Source organism: Oncorhynchus tshawytscha, linkage group LG30, assembly GCF_018296145.1.
Source record: "Oncorhynchus tshawytscha isolate Ot180627B linkage group LG30, Otsh_v2.0, whole genome shotgun sequence".
In the NCBI taxonomy this organism is placed as follows: domain Eukaryota; kingdom Metazoa; phylum Chordata; class Actinopteri; order Salmoniformes; family Salmonidae; genus Oncorhynchus; species Oncorhynchus tshawytscha.
The window spans coordinates 47,849,344-47,873,143 of NC_056458.1; the positions used below are offsets into that span (position 1 = coordinate 47,849,344).

A 23,800-nucleotide genomic window follows, 5' to 3' on the forward strand; every position below is an offset into this window, starting at 1 on the left:
TGAAGCTGGCATTGAGACCGCTGGCCTGAAGCTGGCATCAAGACCGCTGAACTGAAGCTTGCATCGAGACCGCTGGACTGAAGCTGGCATCCAGACCACTTAACTGAAGCTGGCATCGAGACCTCTTAGCTGAAGCTGGCATCGAGACCGTTGGACTGAAGCTGGCATCGAGACCGCTGAACTGAAGCTGGCTGGCATCGAGACCGCTGGACTGAAGCTGGCATCGAGACCACTGAACTGAAGCTGGCAATCCAGACTGCTTAAGTGAAGCTGGCATCGAAACCGCTTTGTCCTAAAAATGCTTTCCAGTTTCACTGACGCGCAGCTAACTCGCTTGTGATGGCTGATGCGCCAAAAGCCTCCCTCTCTCTTGTTTCACTTTGTAAAACAATGGATTGTAGCCCAATAACAAGGAACAGCGTTCCCGACCTAAGTCTGTTCCTTGTTAATGGGCTACAATCCACAGCTACGCTATTTAAAAAAAAAAAGCCTTGTCGTGGTGTAGTAGGCTATTCTGAATTATTTCTGAACAGAGAGCAGTAATTATATAACTTTGGCAAATGTATTTACATTTATCAGTGGTGATGCAGTTCCCTCAGAAACCTTCTCGCGATTCTATTAGGAAATAAATGACGAAGTGCAACGCTGGAGAGATGAGAGTTGCAGGCTGATATCTATCAGAGCAGAGAGAGGGAGAGAGATCATAGAAAGTGGATCTCATTTTTGTTTTGCGAGATATACTGGCGCGCTTCTCACACAGCCAAGGGTTGGCCTCACACATAAGTTACAATGTTGCTCAAACCAAATAGGCTCCGGAACAAAACAGTCCAAAACGGAGAAGATCCGGCTCAAATTAAGCACTGATGACGAGCCTTCAGATGGTGATGGTGGGGAGATTTTTAGTCTTCGGCAACTGTTGCTGTACCACAGCAAGTGAGCGAATGAGGGGTAAGTTGAAATATTTACATATCAAGATGTACACCCATTGTTATAAAGATAAGAAATTGATTATTGCACAGAGTAATCGCCGCGTTGTTTGAACTTGATCGGTAACCGAAAAGTTGCTGGATCGAATCCTCGATCTGACAAAGTAAACATCTGTCGTCCTGCCCCACTGTTCACAATTTCCGTTTTAAGGCTTTTACGTCATGTTTTAAAGTCTCTGATACCCTGATGAAGACAGTTTGGCTGTCGAAACGTTGGTAATTACATTTTTGCATCTGTTTTTGCATATGAGCTCCTAGAGTGTGCGGCTCTCTTTTATTTTCAAGTTTTCTACTCCGCTAGCCAGCACCTCGCCTAAATAGGTGTGCGTTTCTTTTCTTCTAGATGTATTAAAGTCTCACCTTGGTTAAATGACCACATTTGGGCTTTTAAACGTGAACTTATGAAAGGCTGAACGTAAACGGAAGGCCTGCAAACGTCAATTATTCTATGAGGATATGATGAGAAATCACAACGTTGCGGACTACGCCTCAACCTTGATCCCAGAAAACGGACACAACTTGAACATTCTGTTTTAAAACAATTGATCGTGTTGTTGGTGCCCCTCTAATAGTGATATTATCGATCCGCAGATCTATTTGAACAGTTTTCGCGATTCTTTACAGAAAATATAGACAAATATTGAATCCCAGATTGACAGTAGCCAACCCACACCAGTATTTCTGGTCAGGGGGCACTTCAAGGCAACTATTCTGAGACAGTCTACTGCTCCCTTTTCCTCATTTGAGTCTCTCCTTGACACTGTAGCTCACCATGAAGACCTGCCCCTTAGACGTGGTCCCTACTAGACTACTCAGAGGTCTACTGTTGGCCCCAACATTGTGTCTATTGTTAAAGTCTCCCTGACCTCTAGTTCCTTTCCAGACTATATTAAAACTGCTCTGCTCCACCATCTTCTTAAAAAGCATAGACCCCCCCCTACTCACTGAATAATTGACAAACCAAACTCTAAACTTCTTAGTATCAACAACTTATTTTTTTTAATTGTCGGGCTTCCGCTTACTTCACAGCACACAAACTGTTTCATTAAAAAACAGTAATGACTGCTAATGCCATTGAATGCTCTATCCTAGTTCTCTATCCTAGTTCTCTACCCTAGTTCTCTATCTCCTAGTTCTTTATCCTAGTTCTCTACCCTAGTTCTCTATCTCCTAGTTCTTTATCCTAGTTCTCTACCCTAGTTCTCTATGTATCCCTGTGTATGTTTCCCCTTTGTGACATCATCCTCTGTCATGATTCCGTTTCACTGCTATGTGGATGACAAGCAGCTTTCTTTACCAATCAGACCCAGTGATCAAGCAAATTAAATCACATTTTATTGGTCACAGTCACGTGGTTAGCAGATGTTAATGCGAGTGTAGTGAAATGCTTGTTCATCTAGTTCTGACAGTGCAGTAATATCTAACAAGTAATCTAACAATTCCACAACAACTACCTAATACACACACATCTGAAGGGATGGAATAAGAATATGTACATATAAATATGTGGATGAGCGATGACCAAGCGATGACCAGGCAAGATTCAATAGATGGTATAAAATACAGTATATACATATGATATGATAATGTAAGATACAGTGCCTTGCGAAAGTATTCGGCCCCCTTGAACTTTGCGACCTTTTGCCACATTTCAGGCTTCAAACATAAAGATATAAAACTGTATTTTTTTTGAAGAATCAACAACAAGTGGGACACAATCATGAAGTGGAACAACATTTATTGGATATTTCAAACTTTTTTTAACAAATCAAAAACTGAAAAATTGGGCGTGCAAAATTATTCAGCCCCCTTAAGTTAATACTTTGTAGCGCCACCTTTTGCTACGATTACAGCTGTAAGTCGCTTGGGGTATGTCTGGAATACTTTCGCAAGGCACTGTATGTAAACATTATTAAAGTGACTAGTAATCCCTTTATTAAAGTGGCCAATGATTTCGAGGCTGTATGTTGGCAGCAGCCTCTCTGTGTTAGTGATGGCTGTTTAACAGTCTGATGGCATTGAGATATGAGCTGTTTTTCAGTCTTTGGTCCCAGCTTTGATGCACCTGTACTGACTTCGCCTTCTGGATGGTAGCGGGGTGAATGATCTTGGCCTTCCTGTGACATCGGTGCTGTAGGTGTCCTGAAGGGTGCTGTAGGTGTCCCCCCGGTGATGCGTTGTACAGATTGCACCACCCTCTGGAGAGCCTTGCAAGTGATGGCGGTACAGTTGCCGTACCAGGCGGTGATACAGCCTGACAGGATGCTCTCAATTGTGCACCTGTAAAAGTTTGTGAGGGTTTTAGGTGACAGCCAAATTTCTTCAGCCTTCTCTGTGATGTTTACGCCGAGGAGCTTAAAACTTTCCATCTTCTCAACGGCTGTCCCTTCGATGTGGATAGGGGGGTGCTCCTGTTTCCTGGAGTCCACGATCATCTCCTTTGTTTTGTTGACTTTGAGTGAGAGGTTGTTTTCCAAACATCACACTCCGAGTGCCCTCACCTCCTCCCTGTAGGCTGTCTCATTGTTGTTGTTCGTTATCAAGCCTACCATACTAGTGCCGTCTGCAAACTTGATTATTGAGTTGGAGGCGTGCATGGCCACGCAGACGTGGGTGAACAGGGAGTACAGGAGAGGGCTGAGAATGCACCCTTGTGGGGCCCAAACTGGCATAGCTACAAGTGTCTTGCTGACAGTAGCATACCACCCTGCATCCCAATGCTGGCTTGCCTCTGAAGCTAAGCAGGGTTGGTCCTGGATGGTATACCAGATGATGCTGGAAGTGGTGTTGGATGTACTCTTTCCTCTGTTATAAAAATATCCCAATGCCTCAGGGCAGTGATTGGGGACATTTCCTTGTGTAGGGTGCCATCTTTCGAATGGGACGTTAAACGGGTGTCCTGCTCTCTGTGGTAACTAACGATCCCATGGCACTTATTGTAAGAGTATGGGTGTTAACCCCGGTGTCCTGGCAACAAAAAAATCATGGCCACCGAATCATCCCCAGCTTCCAATTGGCTCATTCATCTCCCTTCCTCTCCCCTGTAACTATTCCCCAGGCGGTTGCTGTAAATGGGAACGTGTTCTGAGTCACCTTAATTGGCGAAAATAAGGGTTAAATAAACATCAAATATTGGATGTGTGCCAACTTCCTCATTGATAAGAAATCAGAGGTTCTAGAGCCCAGATTGAAATAACTTTGGTCCTTTGTCCACCAATGACAAAGCCTACAGCCAGAAACGTCTACTTTGACCCTCAATATCGAGCTGCATGTAAAGAGGGTTGTCCAGGCTTTTATCATCAAAGAAATATCAAGTCAAGAATTTTATTTAATAAAGTATAAAATGTAATAAATTAATTTAATTTTACTGATGCATTCGGAAAGTGTTCAGACCCCTTGACCTTTTTCCCTACATTTTGTTTAAGTTACAGCTTTATTTTAAAATTGATTAAATACAGAATTTTTCAGCAAACTTAACACAATACCGCGAAAAGCAAAAACAGTTTTTTGACATTTTTGCAAATTTAATACAGATAAAAAACCTTTTATTTATTATTTACATTTATTATTTACATACAGTTGAAGTCGGAAGTTTACAAACACTTAGGTTGGAGTCATTCAAATTTGTTTTTACAACCACTCCACAAATTTCTTGTGAACAAACTATAGTTTTGGCAAGTCGGTTAGGACATCTACTTTGTGCATGACATCGCCATCTGTTTACAGACAGATTTAACTTACAAATTCACTGTATCACAATTCCAGTGGGTCAGAAGTTTACATACACTAAGTTGACTGTGCCTTTAAACAGCATGGAAAATTCCAGAAAATATGTCATGGCTTTAGAAGCTTCTGATAGGCTAATTGACATAATCTGAGTCAATTGGAGGTGTACCCGTGGATGTATTTCAAGGTCGACCTTCAACCTCAGTGCCTCTTTGCTTGACATCATGGGAAAATCAAAACAAATCATCAAAGACCTCAGGAAAAAAATTGTAGACCTCCACAAGACAAGTCTGGATCTTCCTTGGGAGCAATTTCCAAATGCCTGAAGGTACCACGTTCATCTGTACAAACAATAGTATGCAAGTATAAACACCATGGGACCACGCAGCCGTCAAACCACTCAGGAAGGAGACGCGTTCTGTCTCCTAGAGATGAACGTACTTTGGTGTGAAAAGTGCAAATCAATCCCAGAACAACAGCAAAGGACCTTGTGAAGATGCTGGAGGAAACAGGTACAAAAGTATCTATATCCACAGTAAAACAAGTCCTATATCGACATAACCTGAAAGGCCGCTCAGCAAGGAAGAAGCCACTGCTCCAAAACCGCCATAAAAAAGCCAGATTACCATTTGGAACTGCACATGTGGACATAGATGGGGACCTCAATCCTATGGATTTGTGGTCAGAACTGAAAGAGCATGTGTGAGCAAGGAGGCCTACCAACCTGACTCAGTTACACCAGCTCTGTCAGGAGGAATGGGCCAAAATTCACCCAATTTATTGTGGGAAGCTTGTGGAAGGCTACCCGAAACGTTTAACCCAAGTTCAACAATTTAAAGGCAGTGCTACCAAATACTAATTGAGTGTATGTAAACTTATGACCCACTGGGAATGTGATGAAATAAATAACAGCTGAAATAAATCACTCTCTCTACTATTATTCTGACATTTCACATTGTTAAAATAAAGTGTTGATCCTAACTGACCTAAAACAAGGGATTTATACAAGGGTTAAATGTCAGGAATTGTGAAAACTGAGTTTAAATGTATTTGGCTAAGGTGTATGTAAACTTCAGACTTCAACTGTAAGTATTCAGACCCTTTACTGTGAGACTTGAAATTGAGTTCAGGTGCATCCTGTTTCCATTGATCATCCTTGATGTTTCTACAACTTGATTGGAGTCCACCTGTGGTAAATTCAATTGATTGGACATGATTTGGAAAGGCACACACCTGTCTATATATGGTCCCACAGTTGACAGGTGCATGCCAGAGCAAAAACCAAGCAATCAGGTTGAAGGAATTATCCGTAGAGGTCCGAGACAAGATTGTGTCAAGGCACAGATGTACAGAAGGGTACCAAAACATTTCTGCAGCATTGAAGGTCCCCAAGAACACAGTGGCCTCCATCTTTCTTAAATGGAAGAAGTTTGGAACCACCAAGAGTCTTCCTAGAGCTGACCGCCCGGCCAAACTGAGCAATCAGGGGAGAAGGGCCTTGGTCAGGGAGGTGACCAAGAACCTGATGATCACTCTGACAGAACTCTGGAGTTCCTCTGTGGAGATGGGAGAACCTTTCAGAAGGACAACCATCTCTACAGCACTCCACCAATCAGGTCTTCATGGTAGAGTGGCCAGATGGATCAGTCACCTTCAGCAGGAAGCTGAGGGAAAGATTTATCTCTGACATCTGTGGTCGCCGTGTCTGACATAATGGATGGAATGATGGAACCTCCCTTCAGCCATGCTTGTACCAATCCAATACTTTCTGCCTGCTCGAGTAGAGTGAACGAGTGTATACTTCTGGAGAGAGGGAAGCTCAATGGAAACATTTATTTGTACAGTGACCCTTGTACAGGGTTTAGACCGCTACTTTAGATTATACTGTACATTCAACTGGGACCAGGTGATTTTCAGGGACATCAGTCAAAATGCCTATAAGTGAGTACAATTTAAAAAATCAAGTCAATAAAAAAAAAAGTACTTAGATGTCACTGGGCCTACATGTAGATATGATAAGTGATATGATTTAGTAGATAAAATGGTTAAGGTTTGTTTAACGAGTTGGCGTTTTTGTGTTTAAAAAAAAAAATCTATTAATGTAATAGTATTTTGACGAAGCGAACTCATCCACTTCCGTCTCGAACGCGCATTATGGAATTCCCTTATAAATGGCTTGGCGCGTTCATGTCCCCCCTTATATGCAGTATTTAATTTCTACAAAATGTTTATCTTGTTGTTGTTTTACATCGTTCGCAAATATCGTCAGTATTTACTGTGAGCAAGGCTAATCATGTATGGAGGAAATGTTTGGTCCAGTCGCTATATGGTTAAATTCTTCTTGATTGACGGATACCCATGTTGGTTTCAGCACTCTGAGATTACGACAAGCTTTTTGAAATCTTTTCCGTTTTTTTTGCAATTACTGTTTGGTCAACAAGGAATCACAAAGAAATGCACAGTGTCACACAATAAGGAGAATGTCAACTATGATGTTGCGTTTGAATGGATTTATCAAGCTATCGGCTCGGGGGGCAGGAACATTTTTCGTGAAAGTCTGGTTGGGGCATATTGTCACACTGATTTCGGGGCATGTCATGTGAAACCTATTGAAGCCTCTGCATATCCATCACATGGGACAGAAGGCTCACATTTTAACTAATGTGAAAACACTCATTTACACACACATACAGGTTATTCCCCCTAACAGCACAGGAACATTACCTGAAACAGTTACAAGCAATGCAAAACATAAAAATGCTCCAATACATTTTTAAAATGAGTGACAGGGGACAAGAGTCTCAGGTTTAAGTTTAGTCTGCAGGCTATTCCATAGTCAAGGAGCGTAACAGGAGAAGGCAGCCATACCCAACTCTGTGGAAACCACATGGGCCTCAAGTGGAATCCATGCTTGAGACCTGGTTTTAGGAATTCTAATGTTGATAAGTGATGATAAATAAGAAGGTAGTATTCAGAAGTGCTTTATAGACAAACACGAGAGAGCATGTTGTTCTCATCTCCCGGACAGCGAAGTCCAACCCACATTATGATATAAAACACAGTGGTGAGTTCTGTAGCTAGCACCCGTAATAAACCTGAGTGGTGAGTTCTGTAGCCAGCACCCGTAATAAACCTGAGTGGTGAGTTCTGTAGCCAGCACCCGTAATAAACCTGAGTGGTGAGTTCTGTAGCCAGCACCCGTAATAAACCTGAGTGGTGAGTTCTGTAGCCAGCACCGTAATAAACCTGAGTGGTGAGTTCTGTAGCCAGCACCCGTAATAAACCTGAGCGCGCAGTGATAAGTAGGCATCCGGCGATGTAAGTGTTTAGGTCGTAGCATGTAAATAATATCCCCATAATCTATAACAGACATAAAAGTATCTTGCACAATTTGTCTTCTATTTGTAGAGGTTTAATGCCTAACATGTTCTTAAATCGTATATCCTTTTTTTTTCATCAGTATGTTTTTACTACATTGTATTTATTTTTATTCAACCTTTTATTTAACAAGTCAGTTAAGAACTAATTCTTATTTTCAACGACGGCCGTCCAGAAGTCAAAAGACATCCTGTGGGGAGTTGAGGAGATGATTATTAAATAAATAACATACACGTAGGCGGCACACATTCTCGCTCACACATACACACACACACCACATTCACACACCATTCACACATACACACACACACACCACATTCACACACCATACACACACACCACATACACACACACCACACACACACACACATCACACACACACACACATCACACACCACATACACACACACACACCACATACACACACCACATACACACACACACACACACACACACACACCACATACACACACACACACACACCACATACATACATCACACACACACACACACACACACACACCACACACACACCACATATACACGCACACACACCACACACACACACACACACCACATACACACACCACACACACACCACATACACACACCACACACACACCACATACACACACCACGCACACACACACCACATACACGCACACACACCACACACACACATACACACACCACATACACGCACACACACCACACACACACATATACACACACACACACCACATTCACACACCACATACACACACACCACATACATACACACACACACCACATACACACACACACACACCACATACACACACCACATACACACACACACACACACCACATACACACACACACACCACACACACACCACATACACACACACACACCACATACACACATATACATACATACACACACACACACCACATACATACACACACACACACACCACATACACACACACACAGCTTTTAAAATGATGAATGTTTTGTCAAACCAAAGTGTGTTGTAATGAAGAACCGATTTATTTGTGTTCAGTTAATTTTATATGGGATGTGCCACAATCAAGTGCAATTTATATCCAATAAAGCATTGATGTTTAGATATACTTGCCATCTTCTTAAAATTAAAAAAATTAAATAATGTATATATATATATATTTCTTCAAATAGTATCAGTTGATGTATACTGCTTCAACTGTTGAGACGAACAGCACAGCTAACATTGTGACAACTTGCCCCATACTGTCAGCTACGGGGCAAGTTGTCACATCAGTTCAGAGTGTCTTCTATGAGTATGAACTTAATTTTGCAAGGAGAAAAGCAAATATTTAGGCAATACCTTAATCTATTCATCGATAAATGGGTCTTAATAGAGATACCGATGTTGATAAATGTAAGTGACACGTGTGACAACATGCCCCTATTCTCCCCTACTGACGACAGATCAGCTCCGAGAGAGATATTTCCGCCTACGGCTGCAAATATTTAGGCGGCCTGTTCTAATGCTTACTCAATAAACCCCCCCCCCATTTTTCTCCTCCCTTCCCGTTCTTTCCTCCTCCCTTCCCGTTCTTTCCTCCTCCCTTCCCGTTCTCCCCCTTCCCGTTCTCCTCCCTTCCCGTTCTCCTCCCTTCCCGTTCTCCCCCCCCTCCCCATGGGCTAGGTCTGTTGTCCTAGTGCGACTCTGCGGCCCGTTCCTTGCCCTCTGCCCCCGTGCCTTCAACCTCGCACATGTTCAGGGGATGCAGCTGGAGAACTACAAGGAAATCCCATTGTACGCCACTCGGGTGTTGAGGATCAGTGTGACAGATGTGTTGTTACCTATCCTTACCGCATAGGGCGGCCCATCAGGAAGTACAGGATCCAGTTGCAGAGGGAGGTGTTTAGTCCCAGGGTCCTTAGCTTAGTGACGATCTTTGAGGGCACTATGGTATTGAACGCTGAGCTGTAGTCAATGAATAGCATTCTCATGTAGGTGTTCCTTTTGTCCAGGTGGGAAAGGGTAGTGTGGAGTGCAATAGAGATTGTATCATCTGTGGATCTGTTAGGGCGGTATGCAAATTGGAGTGGCTCTGGGCAAGTGTGCCCAGACTTTAGTTACATTTTATACAAATACTTTTCCACCTTGTTCCTAACGAGGTCTACCCCTCCCCAATATTTAATGTATCCTCATTGATTGAAGGGTTTACACTGCATGCTGTCCGCTAGCTTAGCATGGTCTGGCTTGTAGCCACTGATCGCTAGCCTCAAGCAGGTGTCCAGGTGATCATCTGTTAGAGTGGACTGGTACTTTGACTTGATGTTCTTCATGTCTGACTCACAAAGGTAGGTTGATTTCCCCCCCCAAAAGAAAGCTGTCAAGTAGATGGCAACTTTTTGGATATTTGTCCTCCACGACAAGGTATCCAAAAGTGTTCCCCTGATGCCCCGATTCGATTTGGAGGTCACTTTTGCCAGAGTCAAAATGTAACTCTTGACGGCTGATGTGAAACAATGGTGCAATGTTTTGTTGCAATTTTGTCCACATCAACTTCATCAATCAAACACCTGTTCAACGTATCGACCACAGTCACAAAGTGCAGGTGCTTTTCCCTGACCTTTGAGCTCGGACTTTTTTGTTGTTGTTGAAAAAACCTAATTTTCATGTCGCAACAATTTTACATTTTTTTGTTTAAAAACTATTAATTTCAACAATATATTTTGTCTTTTCCTTGCAGCTCTAAATTGAGCTCATTCAGCCGAACAGTTACGGCGGCCAACAAAAAAAAAACCTCGATCTAAATTTGTCTTCCAACTGCTCGGATTCAGCAGATTAAATCTCTCCAGGAATGTACCTCTACTAAGCCACCTTACATCCGTGTGTTCAGCTTCACTTTCTTCCAGTTGAGACATGAAGAGGCGCCTCTGCAGACTTCTGGCCCGAGTCGAATTCACGATTTTGAAAGCAATATCCATGACATCCATGAATAATTTTGCACGCCCAATTTTTCAGTTTTTGATTTGTTAAAAAAGTTTGAAATATCCAATAAATGTCATTCCACTTCATGATTGTGTCCCACTTGTTGTTGATTCTTCACAAAAAAATACAGTTTTATATCTTTATGTTTGAAGCCTGAAATGTGGCAAAAGGTCGCAAAGTTCAAGGGGGCCGAATACTTTCGCAAGGCACTGTATCTTGACTGCAACATATTTAATATTTATATTATTTACAGTTGAAGTCAAGTTTACAAACACCTTAGCCAAATATATGAACTGCAAAAGTCTCTGAAGCTGGAGACTCATATCTCCCTCACTAGCTTTAAGCAGCAACTGTCAGAGCAGCTCACAGATCACTGCACCTGTACATAGCCCATCTATCTACCTACCTCATCCCCATACAGTATTTATTTATTTATTTTGCTCCTTTGCGCCCCAGTATCTCTACCTGCACATTCATCTTCTGCAGATCTACCATTCCAGTGTTTAATTGCTATATTGTAATTACTTCACCACCATGGCCTATTTATTTCCTTAACTTACCTCATTTGCACTCACTGTATATAGACTTTTTGTTTTCTTTTGTTCTACTGTATTATTGACTGCATGTTTTGTTTACTCCATGTGTAACTCTGTGTTGTTGTATGTGCCGAACTGCTTTGCTTTATCTTGGCCAGGTCACAGTTGTAAATGAGAACTTGTTCTCAACTCGCCTACCTGGTTAAATAAAGGTGAAATAAAATTTTAAAATACATTTAAACTCAGTTTTTCACAATCCCTGATACTTAATCTTAGTAGAAATTCTCTGTCTTAGGTCTGTTAGGATCACCACTTTATTTTAAGAATATGAAATGTCAGAATAATAGTAGAGTGATTTATTTCAGCTTGTATTTCGTTCACAACATTCCCAGTGGGTCAGAAGTTTACATTTTGCCACAACTTTGGAAGTATGCTTGGGGTCATTGTCCATTTGGAAGACCCCATTTCGACCAAGCTTTAACTTCCTGACTGATGTCTTGAGATGTTGCTTCAAAATATCCACATCATTTTCTTACCTCATGATGCCATCTATTTTGTGAAGTGCACCAGTCTCTGCTGCAGCAAAGCACCCCCACAACATGATGCTGCCACCCCTGTGCTTCACGGTTGGGATGGTGTTCTTTGGCTTGCAAACCTCCCCCTTTTTCCTCCAAACATAATGATGGTCATTATGGCCAAACAGTTATATTTTTGTTTCATCAGACCAGAGGACATTTCTTTGTCCACATGTGCAGTTGCAAACCGTAGTCTGTCATTGTTATGGTGGTTTTGGAGCAGTGGCTTCTTCCTTACTGAGCAGCCTTTTAGGTTATGTCGATATAGGACTCGTTTTTACTGTGGATATAGATACTTTTGTACCTGTTTCCTCCAGCATCTTCACAAGGTTTTTGTAACTTTAATGGGTTTAATTTAATTTTAATTAATTTAAGAGTTTAATTCATTGAGCTGTATCTAAATACATTTTCTTTACAGTTATTTACATGTGTAATTGTTTTAGAATTTGTGTTGGAGATTGAGAGAACTACATACATATTTTGTTGTATTGAATTATGCTTTTGACTGCAAGTTCCAGAATGCCTTGCGACAGGAAGTAGAGAGAGAACGCGCCAGTTATGTGGATCATCCTGATATTTCGCTTGCAACTTACTTTCATAGTTCTGTAGAATCTGAAGTTGTTAAATGTAACGTGAACAAGTAGTATTACTAAAAGAAGTTTTCGTATCAAACTCGACGTCCCGCGTCATTACTTTGAAGATAGTTATTCTATACAAGGTCCTTTGCTGTTCCGGGACTGACTTTTTGCACTTTTCTCTCCAAAGTACGTTCATCTCTAGGAGACCGAATGCGTCTCCTTCCTGAGCGGTATGACGGCTGCGTGGTCCCATGGTGTTTATACTTGCGTACTATTGTTTGTACAGATGAACGTGGTACCTTCAGGCATTTGGAAATTGCTCCCAAGAATGAACCAGACTGGTGGAGGTCTACAATTTTTTTTCTGAGGTCTTGGCTGATTTCTTTTGATTTTCCCATGATGTCAAGCAAAGAGGCACTGAGTTTGAAGGTAGGCCTTGAAATACATCCACAGGCACACCTCCAATTGACTCAAATGATGTCAATTAGCCAATCAGAAGCTTCTAAAGCCATGACATCATTTTCTGGAATTTTCCAAGCTGTTTAAAGGCACAGTCAACTTTAGTGTATGTAAACGTCCGACCCACTGGAATTGTGATACAGTGAAATAATCTGTCTGTAAACAGATGGCGATGTCATGCACAAAGTAGATGTCCTAACCGACTTGCCAAAACTATAGTTTGTTAACAAGAAATGTATGGAGTGGTTGTAAAAACAAGTTTTAATGGCTCCAACCTAAGTGGATGTAAACTAGTTTTAATGACTCCAACCTAAGTGTATGTAAACTAGTTTTAATAACTCCAACCTAAGTGGATGTAAACTAGTTTTAACGACTCCAACCTAAGTGTGTGTAAACTAGTTTTAATGACTCCAACCTAAGTGGATGTAAACTAGTTTTAATAACTCCAACCTAAGTGGATGTAAACTAGTTTTAACGACTCCAACCTAAGTGTTTGTAAACAAGTTTTAATGACTTCAACTGTAAATGTTTGTAATTTATTTAAGAAATATCCAACAAAAGTGGTATTTACACTAGTGTTAATGACACAACCAAGTGGATGTAGACTAGTTTTAATGACTGCAACCTAAGTGTATGTACTTTTAAATTTTTGATAAACCTAAGTTACCAACATATTAAAAATAACAATGAAACATATTTGGATTAAACTAGTTTTAATGATAATTAAGTGGATGTAAAGGTCATTTTCCACCAAAAGATATAGTGGATGTAAAAGTTTTAACGAGTTGTTCTTTTGGATGTAAACTAGTTTTAATGACTCCAACCTAAGTGGATGTAAACTTCACACTTCAACTGTAAATAATTGTATTTATTTAAGAAATATGACAAAATTGGCATTTCTGTATCATGAACACAGTCACAGGTTTTATATTATATGGCTTGTTTGGCCGGATGCGATTGTGGAGTTGTGCTTTTAAATGCTTTTATAAAACTGTTACCAACATATTAAAAATAACAATGAATGACATATTTTCATTAAAATTGTATTTTGATAATTAAATTCATAAAAGGTCATTCTTCCACCAAAAGATATAGGACTCTAAAATCAAGTTGTTCTTTTGGTCATGTTGCTACAGTCGTTCATTTAATTTTTGCATAGTTTCTGGTCATGTTGTTAACAGCTTACTACTCAACATACACTTAGTATTCATTTCTTAGCAACAGTATATATATATATATATATATATACAGTATACGCATCTCCCTGGCATATTACTTCATTTATGCAGCAGCATAGAATACATTTTTGGACTCCCCTTGTTGTGCTCACATGAACAGGAAGGTGGCACGGCGGACCTTCTTGGGAAAATGGGACACTGGGATCTCTGGGGGGGAGGGAGGGGGACAAGATCGAATCATGATGACATCAGAGAATTCAGGTCGCAGCTCTAGAAAGAGGCCCGAGTTCCTGACTTGGAATTCTGAGTTGAATGACAAAATGTAGATTCCCAGTCTGAGCTAGTATTTATTTTTTTTTCTTCTGAATTTCCAGTTTTGATCTCACAGAAGTATAGATTTTCCACTTGTTTTTAACTCTGCAGAAGTCATGCTGGAATGACAGCATGGCCAATGTGTTCATCCTTTTCATGGTGTTGCGTGTTTATTCTTTAAAAATGCGAAAAGACACCCTTAAAGCCAGACTTGGACCACACATCCACTGAATAGAAGGCGATTGCTTTGAAATGCTTGCAGTTCATCACTGATTCCTTTACAAACCTTGTTGAATTGGCGATTTCCAACTTGTTGTGTAATGTTTATGGCCGATGAGCACCGATACGTTTTTATCAATAGTTTCTCTTCATATGACAAGGATTTGAAAAGGATTTGTCAGTAGATTGTTTAATTTATTCATGACGATGACTGCTTGTCTAGCTATGATATTGACATAGTCTCATCAAATCAGTCCAATCAAATCAGTCCAATCAAAGATAATGTAGATATAACGTGATACGACGTCATTTTATCTGTGGCCAATGACCTTGAGCCTTCTTGGATGGGCACTTCTAATGTAACTCTATGACATCACCCAAGGGGCTTGAATTATCTAGCTCTACCTGTGGATTTTGTGGTGACGTAGTGTCCCCATGAGTGACAGAACACTGAGCTGAAAAAAAAACCCAATGTCAAAATAAAACAAAACAAAAAGTAAGTTTGAGGGGGCAGTGTTTTTACAGCCGGTTTGCCTGAGGCTGATGTACACATGTATATACACACACTCTCAAATGCACACATGTGCTCATACATGGACACACACACAGGTAAATACTCTACACTCTAACCACTAGGCTGCCTGCCGCCTCTACACTCTAACCAATAGGCTACCTGCCTCCTCTACACTCTAACCACTAGGCTACCTGGCGCCCCTCCACTCTAACCAATAGGCTACCTGCCTCCTCTACACTCTAACCACTAGACTACCTGCCTCCTCTACACTCTAACCACTAGGGCTGCCGCCCCTCCACTCTAACCACTAGACTACCTGCCCCCTACACTCTAACCACTAGGCTACCTGCCTCCTCTACACTCTAACCACTAGGCTACCTCTCTCCCCATCTCTCTCCCTATTACACTCTCCCCACCTCTCTCCCCACCTCTCTCCCTATTACACTCTCCCCACCTCTCTCCCCACCTCTTTCCCTTTTACACTCTCAAACCTCTCTCCCCACCTCTCTCCCTTTTACACTCTCAAACCTCTCTCTCCCTTTTACACTCTCAAACCTCTCTCCCCACCTCTCTCCCTTTTACACTCTCAAACCTCTCTCCCCACCTCTCTCCCTTTTACACTCTCAAACCTCTCTCCCCACCTCTCTCCCTTTTACACTCTCAAACCTCTCTCCCCACCCTCTCCCTTTTACACTCTCAAACCTCTCTCCCTTTTACACTCTCAAACCTCTCTCCCTTTTACACTCTCAAACCTCTCTCCCTTTTACACTCTCAAACCTCTCTCCCCACCTCTCTCCCTTTTACACTCTCAAACCTCTCTCCCCACCTCTTTCCCTTTTACACTCTCAAACCTCTCTCCCCACCCTTTCCCTTTTACACTCTCAAACCTCTCTCCCCACCTCTTTCCCTTTTACACTCTCAAACCTCTCTCCCCACCTCTCTCCCTTTTACACTCTCAAACCTCTCTCCCCACCTCTTTCCCTTTTACACTCTCAAACCTCTCTCCCCACCTCTCTCCCTTTACACTCTCCCCACCTCTCTCCCCACCTCTCTCCCTTTTACACTCTCCCCACCTCTCTCCCTTTTACACTCTCCCCACCTCTCTCCCCACCTCTCTCCCTTTTACACTCTCAAACCTCTCTCCCCACCTCTCTCCCTTTTACACTCTCAAACCTCTCTCCCCACCTCTCTCCCTTTTACACTCTCAAACCTCTCTCCCCACCTCTTCCCTTTTACACTCTCAAACCTCTCTCCCCACCTCTCTCCCTTTTACACTCTCAAACCACATCCCCACCAGGATTTTTACAACAAACCTGTCTCCCCAAGTGTATAATTTTACAATCTCAAACTCTACATGCTTTTACACAAACCTCTCTCCCCATCTCTCCCTTTTACACTCTCAAACCTCTCTCCCCACCTCTCTCCCTTTTACACTCTCAAACCTCTCTCCCCACCTCTCTCCCTTTTACACTCTCAAACCTCTCTCCCCACCTTTATTTACACTCTCAAACCTCTCTCCCCACCTGATCCCTTTTACACTCTCAAACCTCTCTCCCCATCTCTCCCTTTTACAATGCTCAAATCTCTCCCCAAATCCCTTTTACACTCTCAAAATCCCCACCTCTTTTTTTACACTCTCAAACCTTCTCCCCACCTCTCTCCCTTTTACACTCTCAAACCTCTCTCCCCACCTCTCTCCCTTTTACACTCTCAAACCTCTCTCCCCACCTCTTCCCTTTTACATCAAACTCCCCACCTCTCTCCCATTTACACTCTCAAACCTCTCTCCCCACCTCTCTCTCCTTTTACACTCTCAAATCCCCACCTCTCTCCCTTTTACACTCTCAAATTTCTCCCCACCTCTCTCCCTTTTACACTCTCAAACCTCTCTCCCCACCTCTCTCCCTTTTACACTCTCAAACCTCTCTCCCCACTCCCTTTTACATCAAACCTCTCTCCCCAGGTTCCCTTTTACACTCTCAAACCTCTCTCCCCACCTCTCTCCCTTTTACACTCTCAAATCTCCCCACCTCTTTCCCTTTTACACTCTCAAACCTCTCTCCCCACCTCTCTCCCTTTTACACTCTCAAACCTCTCTCCCCACCTCTCTCCCCACCTCTTTCCCACATGGACCAGGATTGGTAAACACTGTTGAAGTGTATAATTGTAATACATACATGCAGAGAAAGCATCGTTCAAAGACTGGAGTTTGATATTCTTGGTATTGGCTATGACTGAAAAAGACCTGAACCACACCTTTATTTGCCAAGGTAGAGCACATGATCAGTAAATATATTCAATGTACAATGCTACAATGTGGGGATCTCATGGTAATAACAATATGTATATAGGATCTTTCTCCGGAACATGACATTTGTTCGGACCTCAAGTTCTTCGAGGTGGAAGGAATTGCTTTGTTCTCTATGAAAATGTACTCTGCCTCTTATACTGTGCCATGGCCGGGTCTCTCAGTAAGAAAACACCTATTGACCACAGCAGCCTAGTTGAAGGAGGCAAGGGGGAGGCAGGGAGAGGGGGGTGGGGTTGCTAGAGGTCAGGTCCTCTGAGAGAGAGAAAGAAAGAGAGAATTAGAGAGAGCATACTTAAATTCACACAGGACACCGAATAGGACAGGAGAAGTATTCCAGATATAACAAACTGACCCTAGCCCCCCGACACATAAACTACTGCAGCATAAATACTGGAGGCTGAGACAGGAGGGGTCGGGAGACACTGTGGCCCCATCCGAGGACACCCATGGACAGGGCCAACCAGAGGGTGCAACAGGAATCTGTGTGTGACCTCACCTTGTGTCCACACTAAGTGGCTGCAGAGTATTTTATACTGAAAAACATGAACAGACACACGAGGACAAACAATATAACGTAGTTATAGAAATTATGAAGTGTCTTACTATTCTCCATGGTTGGCCCTCTTCCCTGTTCTTTGAAGGTGGAAGGAGCCACAGTTATACACCTGAGCCTGTTTACTGCACAAAACAATCCATCAATCAAATTGATACATGAATGTGTAGGTGTCTAATTGTTCTACAAAAGAAAAATCGAAATGGTTGACCGTTAAAATACAGACATCACACCTTTACCCCTAAACAGCCCCCTCACCTGAGAAGGGAGAGGAACTTGGAATTGAATAACTGATCCCATTTCCGTCCCATGCAGCAGGTGCATATCTTTATGAAGCCTATTTAACTAGCCTGTTTAATATTGATACTCGGGGTGTGAATGTTTGTTACCACTATTATCAATATTACCAGGTTAGTTAATAAACTAATCTAAGTTTACAGAAATATGACTGACTTTTTTCTTCTTTTTTTTCCCAGGACGTGAACATTTCCAACTGTCTTTAGTACTGGCTGGGGGAATGACGATCTGCTGGTAAGGACATCTGACAAGCTGCAGCCAAAATGTGGGATCTGTTTGTTGTTGTTTTATATTATTAGCATATATTATCATATATTAGCACATTAGCATATATTATCATATTATCATCTTTATTGTTGTTATTGATTTTATATAATTGTATATTCTCCTCTCAACAAAGGCTCGTCTTCTCATACTGTGCATCCGTGTCTCTCACGTAAGAAAACATTGTATTGTCTCATGCTGGTTGAATGCTGTACTGTACGGTGTGGCTAAGGCTGGGTAAAAGGGGAAACTGGCGTGATGCTGTACTGTACGGTGTGGCTAAGGCTGGGTTAAAGAGGAAACTGGCTTGATGCTGTACTGTACGGTGTGGCTAAGGCTGGGTTAAAGGGGAAACTGGCTTGATGCTGTACTGTACGGTGTGGCTGAGGCTGGGTAAAAGAGGAAACTGGCTTGATGCTGTACTGTACGGTGTGGCTGAGGCTGGGTTAAAGGGGAAACTGGCGTGATGCTGTGTTTGTCTTATTTGTGTAGTGAACAGGATAAACTGTTTTTTTTCCTGGCCTCTTCCCAGAATTCTGTGTTTGGTTTTCACAATTCCATTGTTTGGCAGGTTCTTTATGATTGGATGACGTTTAAGGTGATCCTGCGGTGTTGTGAATAGACCCAATTGTCACCCGATTACTTATGTACTGCACTCCTTTACTAAATAGAGACAGGATGGTATTTGGGACACTCCTTTACTAAATAGGGACCGGATGGTATTTGGGACACTCATTTACTAAATAGGGACTGGATGGTATTTGGGACAGTACTTTACTAAATAGGGACAGGATGGTATTTGGGACAGTCCTTTACTAAATAGGGACAGGATGGTATTTGGGACAGTCCTTTACTAAATAGGGACAGGATGGTATTTGGGACAGTACTTTACTAAATAGGGACAGGATGGTATTTGGGACAGTACTTTACTAAATAGGGACAGGATGGTATTTGAGACACTACTTAGTGGTGGACCTGTGTGGCTGAGTTGGTTGAACACGGCACTTGCAAAACCAAGGATTGTGGGTTTGATTCTCTCCATGGCCACACATATGAAAAATGTATGCATGCTGTGGTGGTTAATTTCTTTACTATCAAATGAGGAGAGACAAACTTGTCACACATGTCAGTTATACTTAAACTAAATCTTTATTCACTTATTAATAAGGGAGCAGGTTAATACAACACACACATATAAAGTGAATTGATTGAGTGCTCTAAGATAATGATGGCTGGTCAACGAATCCCCCTCAGATGATGCGTTGAGAGCCCCTAGACAAAAGTCCAAATGTATTTTATAGCCAAGATACACCACCTTCAGTCTACATGACAAACAACAGATGTATGGAACGGGTCACAAGATTAAGATTAGTATGAAAGATACTTATAATTCACAGCAGACAGTATCTGCTTTAAAAACGGTTATCTTTGTGTAGAGACCAAGGTCTGGCCCTGCGTCATCTCTCCCTGGTACCTTACAGAACAGAAACATTAACTCGTGCTCTGGAATGCTGTATCCTCAAAGACATCGTAAATCTTCCAGCGGCCCATGCTCAGTGTTCTAACAACCCCTTTATTCTGTTGCATAAAACAACACTTTTATTCAATCATAGCATTATAACAATTTTGTATTTTCCACTATAATGCAAATGAACTGGATACTCCACTCAGGTGTTTCTGCTTAGACAGGTATCAAATGAACTGGATACTCCACTCAGGTGTTTCTGCTTGGACAGGTGCTTAGACAGGTATCAAATGAACTGGATACTCCACTCAGGTGTTTCTGCTTGGACAGGTGCTTAGACAGGTATCAAATGAACTGGATACTCCACTCAGGTGTTTCTGCTTGGACAGGTGCTTAGACAGGTATCAAATGAACTGGATACTCCATCAGGTGTTTCTACTTGGACAGGTGCTTAGACAGGTATCAAATGAACTGGATACTCCACTCAGGTGTTTCTGCTTGGACAGGTGCTTAGACAGGTATCAAATGAACTGGATACTCCACTCAGGTGTTTCTGCTTGGACAGGTGCTTAGACAGGTATCAAAATGAACTGGATACTCCACTCAGGTGTTTCTGCTTGGACAGGTGCTTAGACAGGTATCAAAATGAACTGGATACTCCACTCAGACAGGTGCTTAGACAGGTATCAAATGAACTGGATACTCCACTCAGGTGTTTCTGCTTGGACAGGTGCTTAGACAGGTATCAAATGAACTGGATACTCCACTCAGGTGTTTCTGCTTGGACAGGTGCTTAGACAGGTATCAAATGAACTGGATACTCCACTCAGGTGTTTCTGCTTGGACAGGTGCTTAGACAGGTATCAAATGAACTGGATACTCCACTCAGGTGTTTCTGCTTGGACAGGTGCTTAGACAGGTATCAAATGTAAGATCATTATCTGATCTCTGTTTACATCTCACTCTTTTCCTTCTCATCTGTCAGCCAGGTGAATCGCCAGGTTGTGCTGAATCACAGGTGAGTGAGTACATGTGGGTATCCGTACTACACTGGTGTGGCAGCTATCTGCTAAGTTTGTTGGAGGAGGAATAATGGCCTGGGGCTGTTTTTCTTGGTTCCGGCCCCTTAGTTCCAGTGAAGGGAAATCTTAACGCTACAGCATACAATGACATTCTAGATGATTCTGTGCTTCCAACTTTGTGGCAACAGTTTGGGGAAAGCCCTTTCCTGTTTCAGCTTGACAATGCCCCCATACACGAAGCGAGGTCCATACAGAAATGGTTTGTCGAGTTCGGTGTGGAAGAACTTGACTGGCCTGCACAGAGCCCTGATCTCAACCCCATTGAACACCTTTGGGATGTAAAAGACCGGCTTAATCGCCCAACAGTGTCCAACCTCAATAATGCTCTTGTGGCTGAATGGAAGGAAGTCCCCGCAGCAATGTTCCAACATCGAGTGGAGGCTGTTATAGCAGCAAAGGGGGAACCAACTCCATATTAATGCCCATGATTTTGGAATGAGATGTTCGATGAGCTTATGCATGTGCGTCCTTTTGGAGGGGTTGGGTTAAAAGTGGAAGTCAAATTTTGGTGGACCTTGTGTGCAATTGACCAGAAAGTGATCTTTTACTATTGATATCTACATGTATGTTTCAAATAATGAATCAACCAAGTGTAGCCTGGTCCCAGATCAGTTTGTGCTACCATGCCACCACCTTTTTGATTCCGAACATGAAGGAGTGACATGATGTCACAAACAAACTGGTAACCCAAGCAAGTCTTAGCCTTGAAGAAAATACATGATTATGTCAGTATCAGTCTGTTTCTGCTGAAAGTTAAGTTGCTCCCACTGTTTTTCAGATTACAGCGTAAGCAAGCCAAACTGATGGAACCTGTGTAAGTGGCAACAAAATGCAGATAACAGAATGTCAATAGAGGTTTATTCTTTTATTCTACTCTATATGCCATTATACCATTATGGTCAATGCGTTCTATGCAGTACAGTCCTATAATATAATATAATATAAATGTCTCATAGTGTTACCACTAACAGCTGTTTATCTTGATTATCTTGACGATAATCTAGCTGATTATGTTCTTAAAATAAAAATGTGCGTTATTATGATGTATTATTATTATTATTATTCAGGAGGACTGAAGTGCAGACCCTGTGGCTGGTAAAAAGAAGTTGTTCTTTTTCATTTTTCTTCTATCTCCTTTCTCCTACTTTCTACTTCCTCTTCCATCGCCTTTCTCCTACTTTCTACTTCCTCTTCCATCGCCTTTCTCCTACTTTCTACTTCCTCTTCCATCTCCTTTCTCCTACTTTCTACTTCCTCTTCCATCTCCTTTCTCCTACTTTCTACTTCCTCTTCCATCTCCTTTCTCCTACTTTCTACTTCCTCTTCCATCTCCTTTCTCCTACTTTCTACTTCCTCTTCCATCTCCTTTCTCCTACTTTCTACTTCCTCTTCCATCTCCTTTCTCCTACTTTCTACTTCCTCTTCCATCTCCTTTCTCCTACTTTCTACTTCCTCTTCCATCTCCTTTCTCCTACTTTCTACTTCCTCTTCCATCTCCTTTCTCCTACTTTCTACTTCCTCTTCCATCTCCTTTCTCCTACTTTCTACTTCCTCTTCCATCTCCTTTCTCCTACTTTCTACTTCCTCTTCCATCTCCTTTCTCCTACTTTCTACTTCCATCTCCTTTCTCCTACTTTCTACTTCCATCTCCTTTCTCCTACTTTCTACTTCCATCTCCTTTCTCCTACTTTCTACTTCCATCTCCTTTCTCCTACTTTCTACTTCCATCTCCTTTCTCCTACTTTCTACTTCCATCTCCTTTCTCCTACTTTCTACTTCCATCTCCTTTCTCCTACTTTCTACTTCCATCTCCTTTCTCCTACTTTCTACTTCCATCTCCTTTCTCCTACTTTCTACTTCCATCTCCTTTCTCCTACTTTCTACTTCCATCTCCTTTCTCCTACTTTCTACTTCCATCTCCTTTCTCCTACTTTCTACTTCCATCTCCTTTCTCCTACTTTCTACTTCCATCTCCTTTCTCCTACTTTCTACTTCCTCTTCCATCTCCTTTCTCCTACTTTCTACTTCCATCTCCTTTCTCCTACTTTCTACTTCTCTTTCTATTTTCTACTTCCTCTTTCTTCCTTCTTCCTTTGTCCTTCTCCTTCTTTTCTCCTTCTTCAGGAGGACTGATGTGCTGACTGTAACCCCGTGGCTGGCTCCTATAGTCTGGGAAGGGACTTTTGACCCCCAGGTCATAGACGAGGCCTTTATGTCCCAAAACCTCACCATCGCTACCACTGTGTTCGCTGTAGGGAGGTAAGTCACAGACTCCATGTGTAGTAACCTGTTGCAAAGTGGTTTACACCACTTCCTGTGTGCATGTGCCGCCTTTTATGCACATTTTGCAGCCTCTTGGGCCCAAAAGAAATGTCTGCGTTATTCAAAACCTTATCATGG

At 42.0% G+C, this 23,800-nt stretch overlaps 1 protein-coding gene across 3 annotated transcripts in view; it reads left to right on the top strand.

The window, feature by feature from the left end:
- Positions 1–495: 495 nt before the first annotated feature.
- LOC112238627 (globoside alpha-1,3-N-acetylgalactosaminyltransferase 1) overlaps positions 496–23,800 on the top strand; it is a 36,690-nt gene continuing 13,385 nt past the window's right edge. The window contains exons 1-6 of one of the 3 annotated variants that reach the window (XM_042309275.1): positions 499–948; positions 18,769–18,823; positions 18,990–19,025; positions 21,304–21,336; positions 22,179–22,214; positions 23,525–23,659. In XM_042309275.1, the coding sequence (XP_042165209.1) occupies positions 864–948; positions 18,769–18,823; positions 18,990–19,025; positions 21,304–21,336; positions 22,179–22,214; positions 23,525–23,659 (380 nt within the window). In that variant the 5' untranslated portion in view covers positions 499–863. Of the gene's footprint in view, positions 949–18,768; positions 18,824–18,989; positions 19,026–21,303; positions 21,337–22,178; positions 22,215–23,524; positions 23,660–23,800 lie in introns of all 3 variants that reach the window. The other 2 variants (XM_042309276.1, XM_042309277.1) reach the window with 2 other exon arrangements.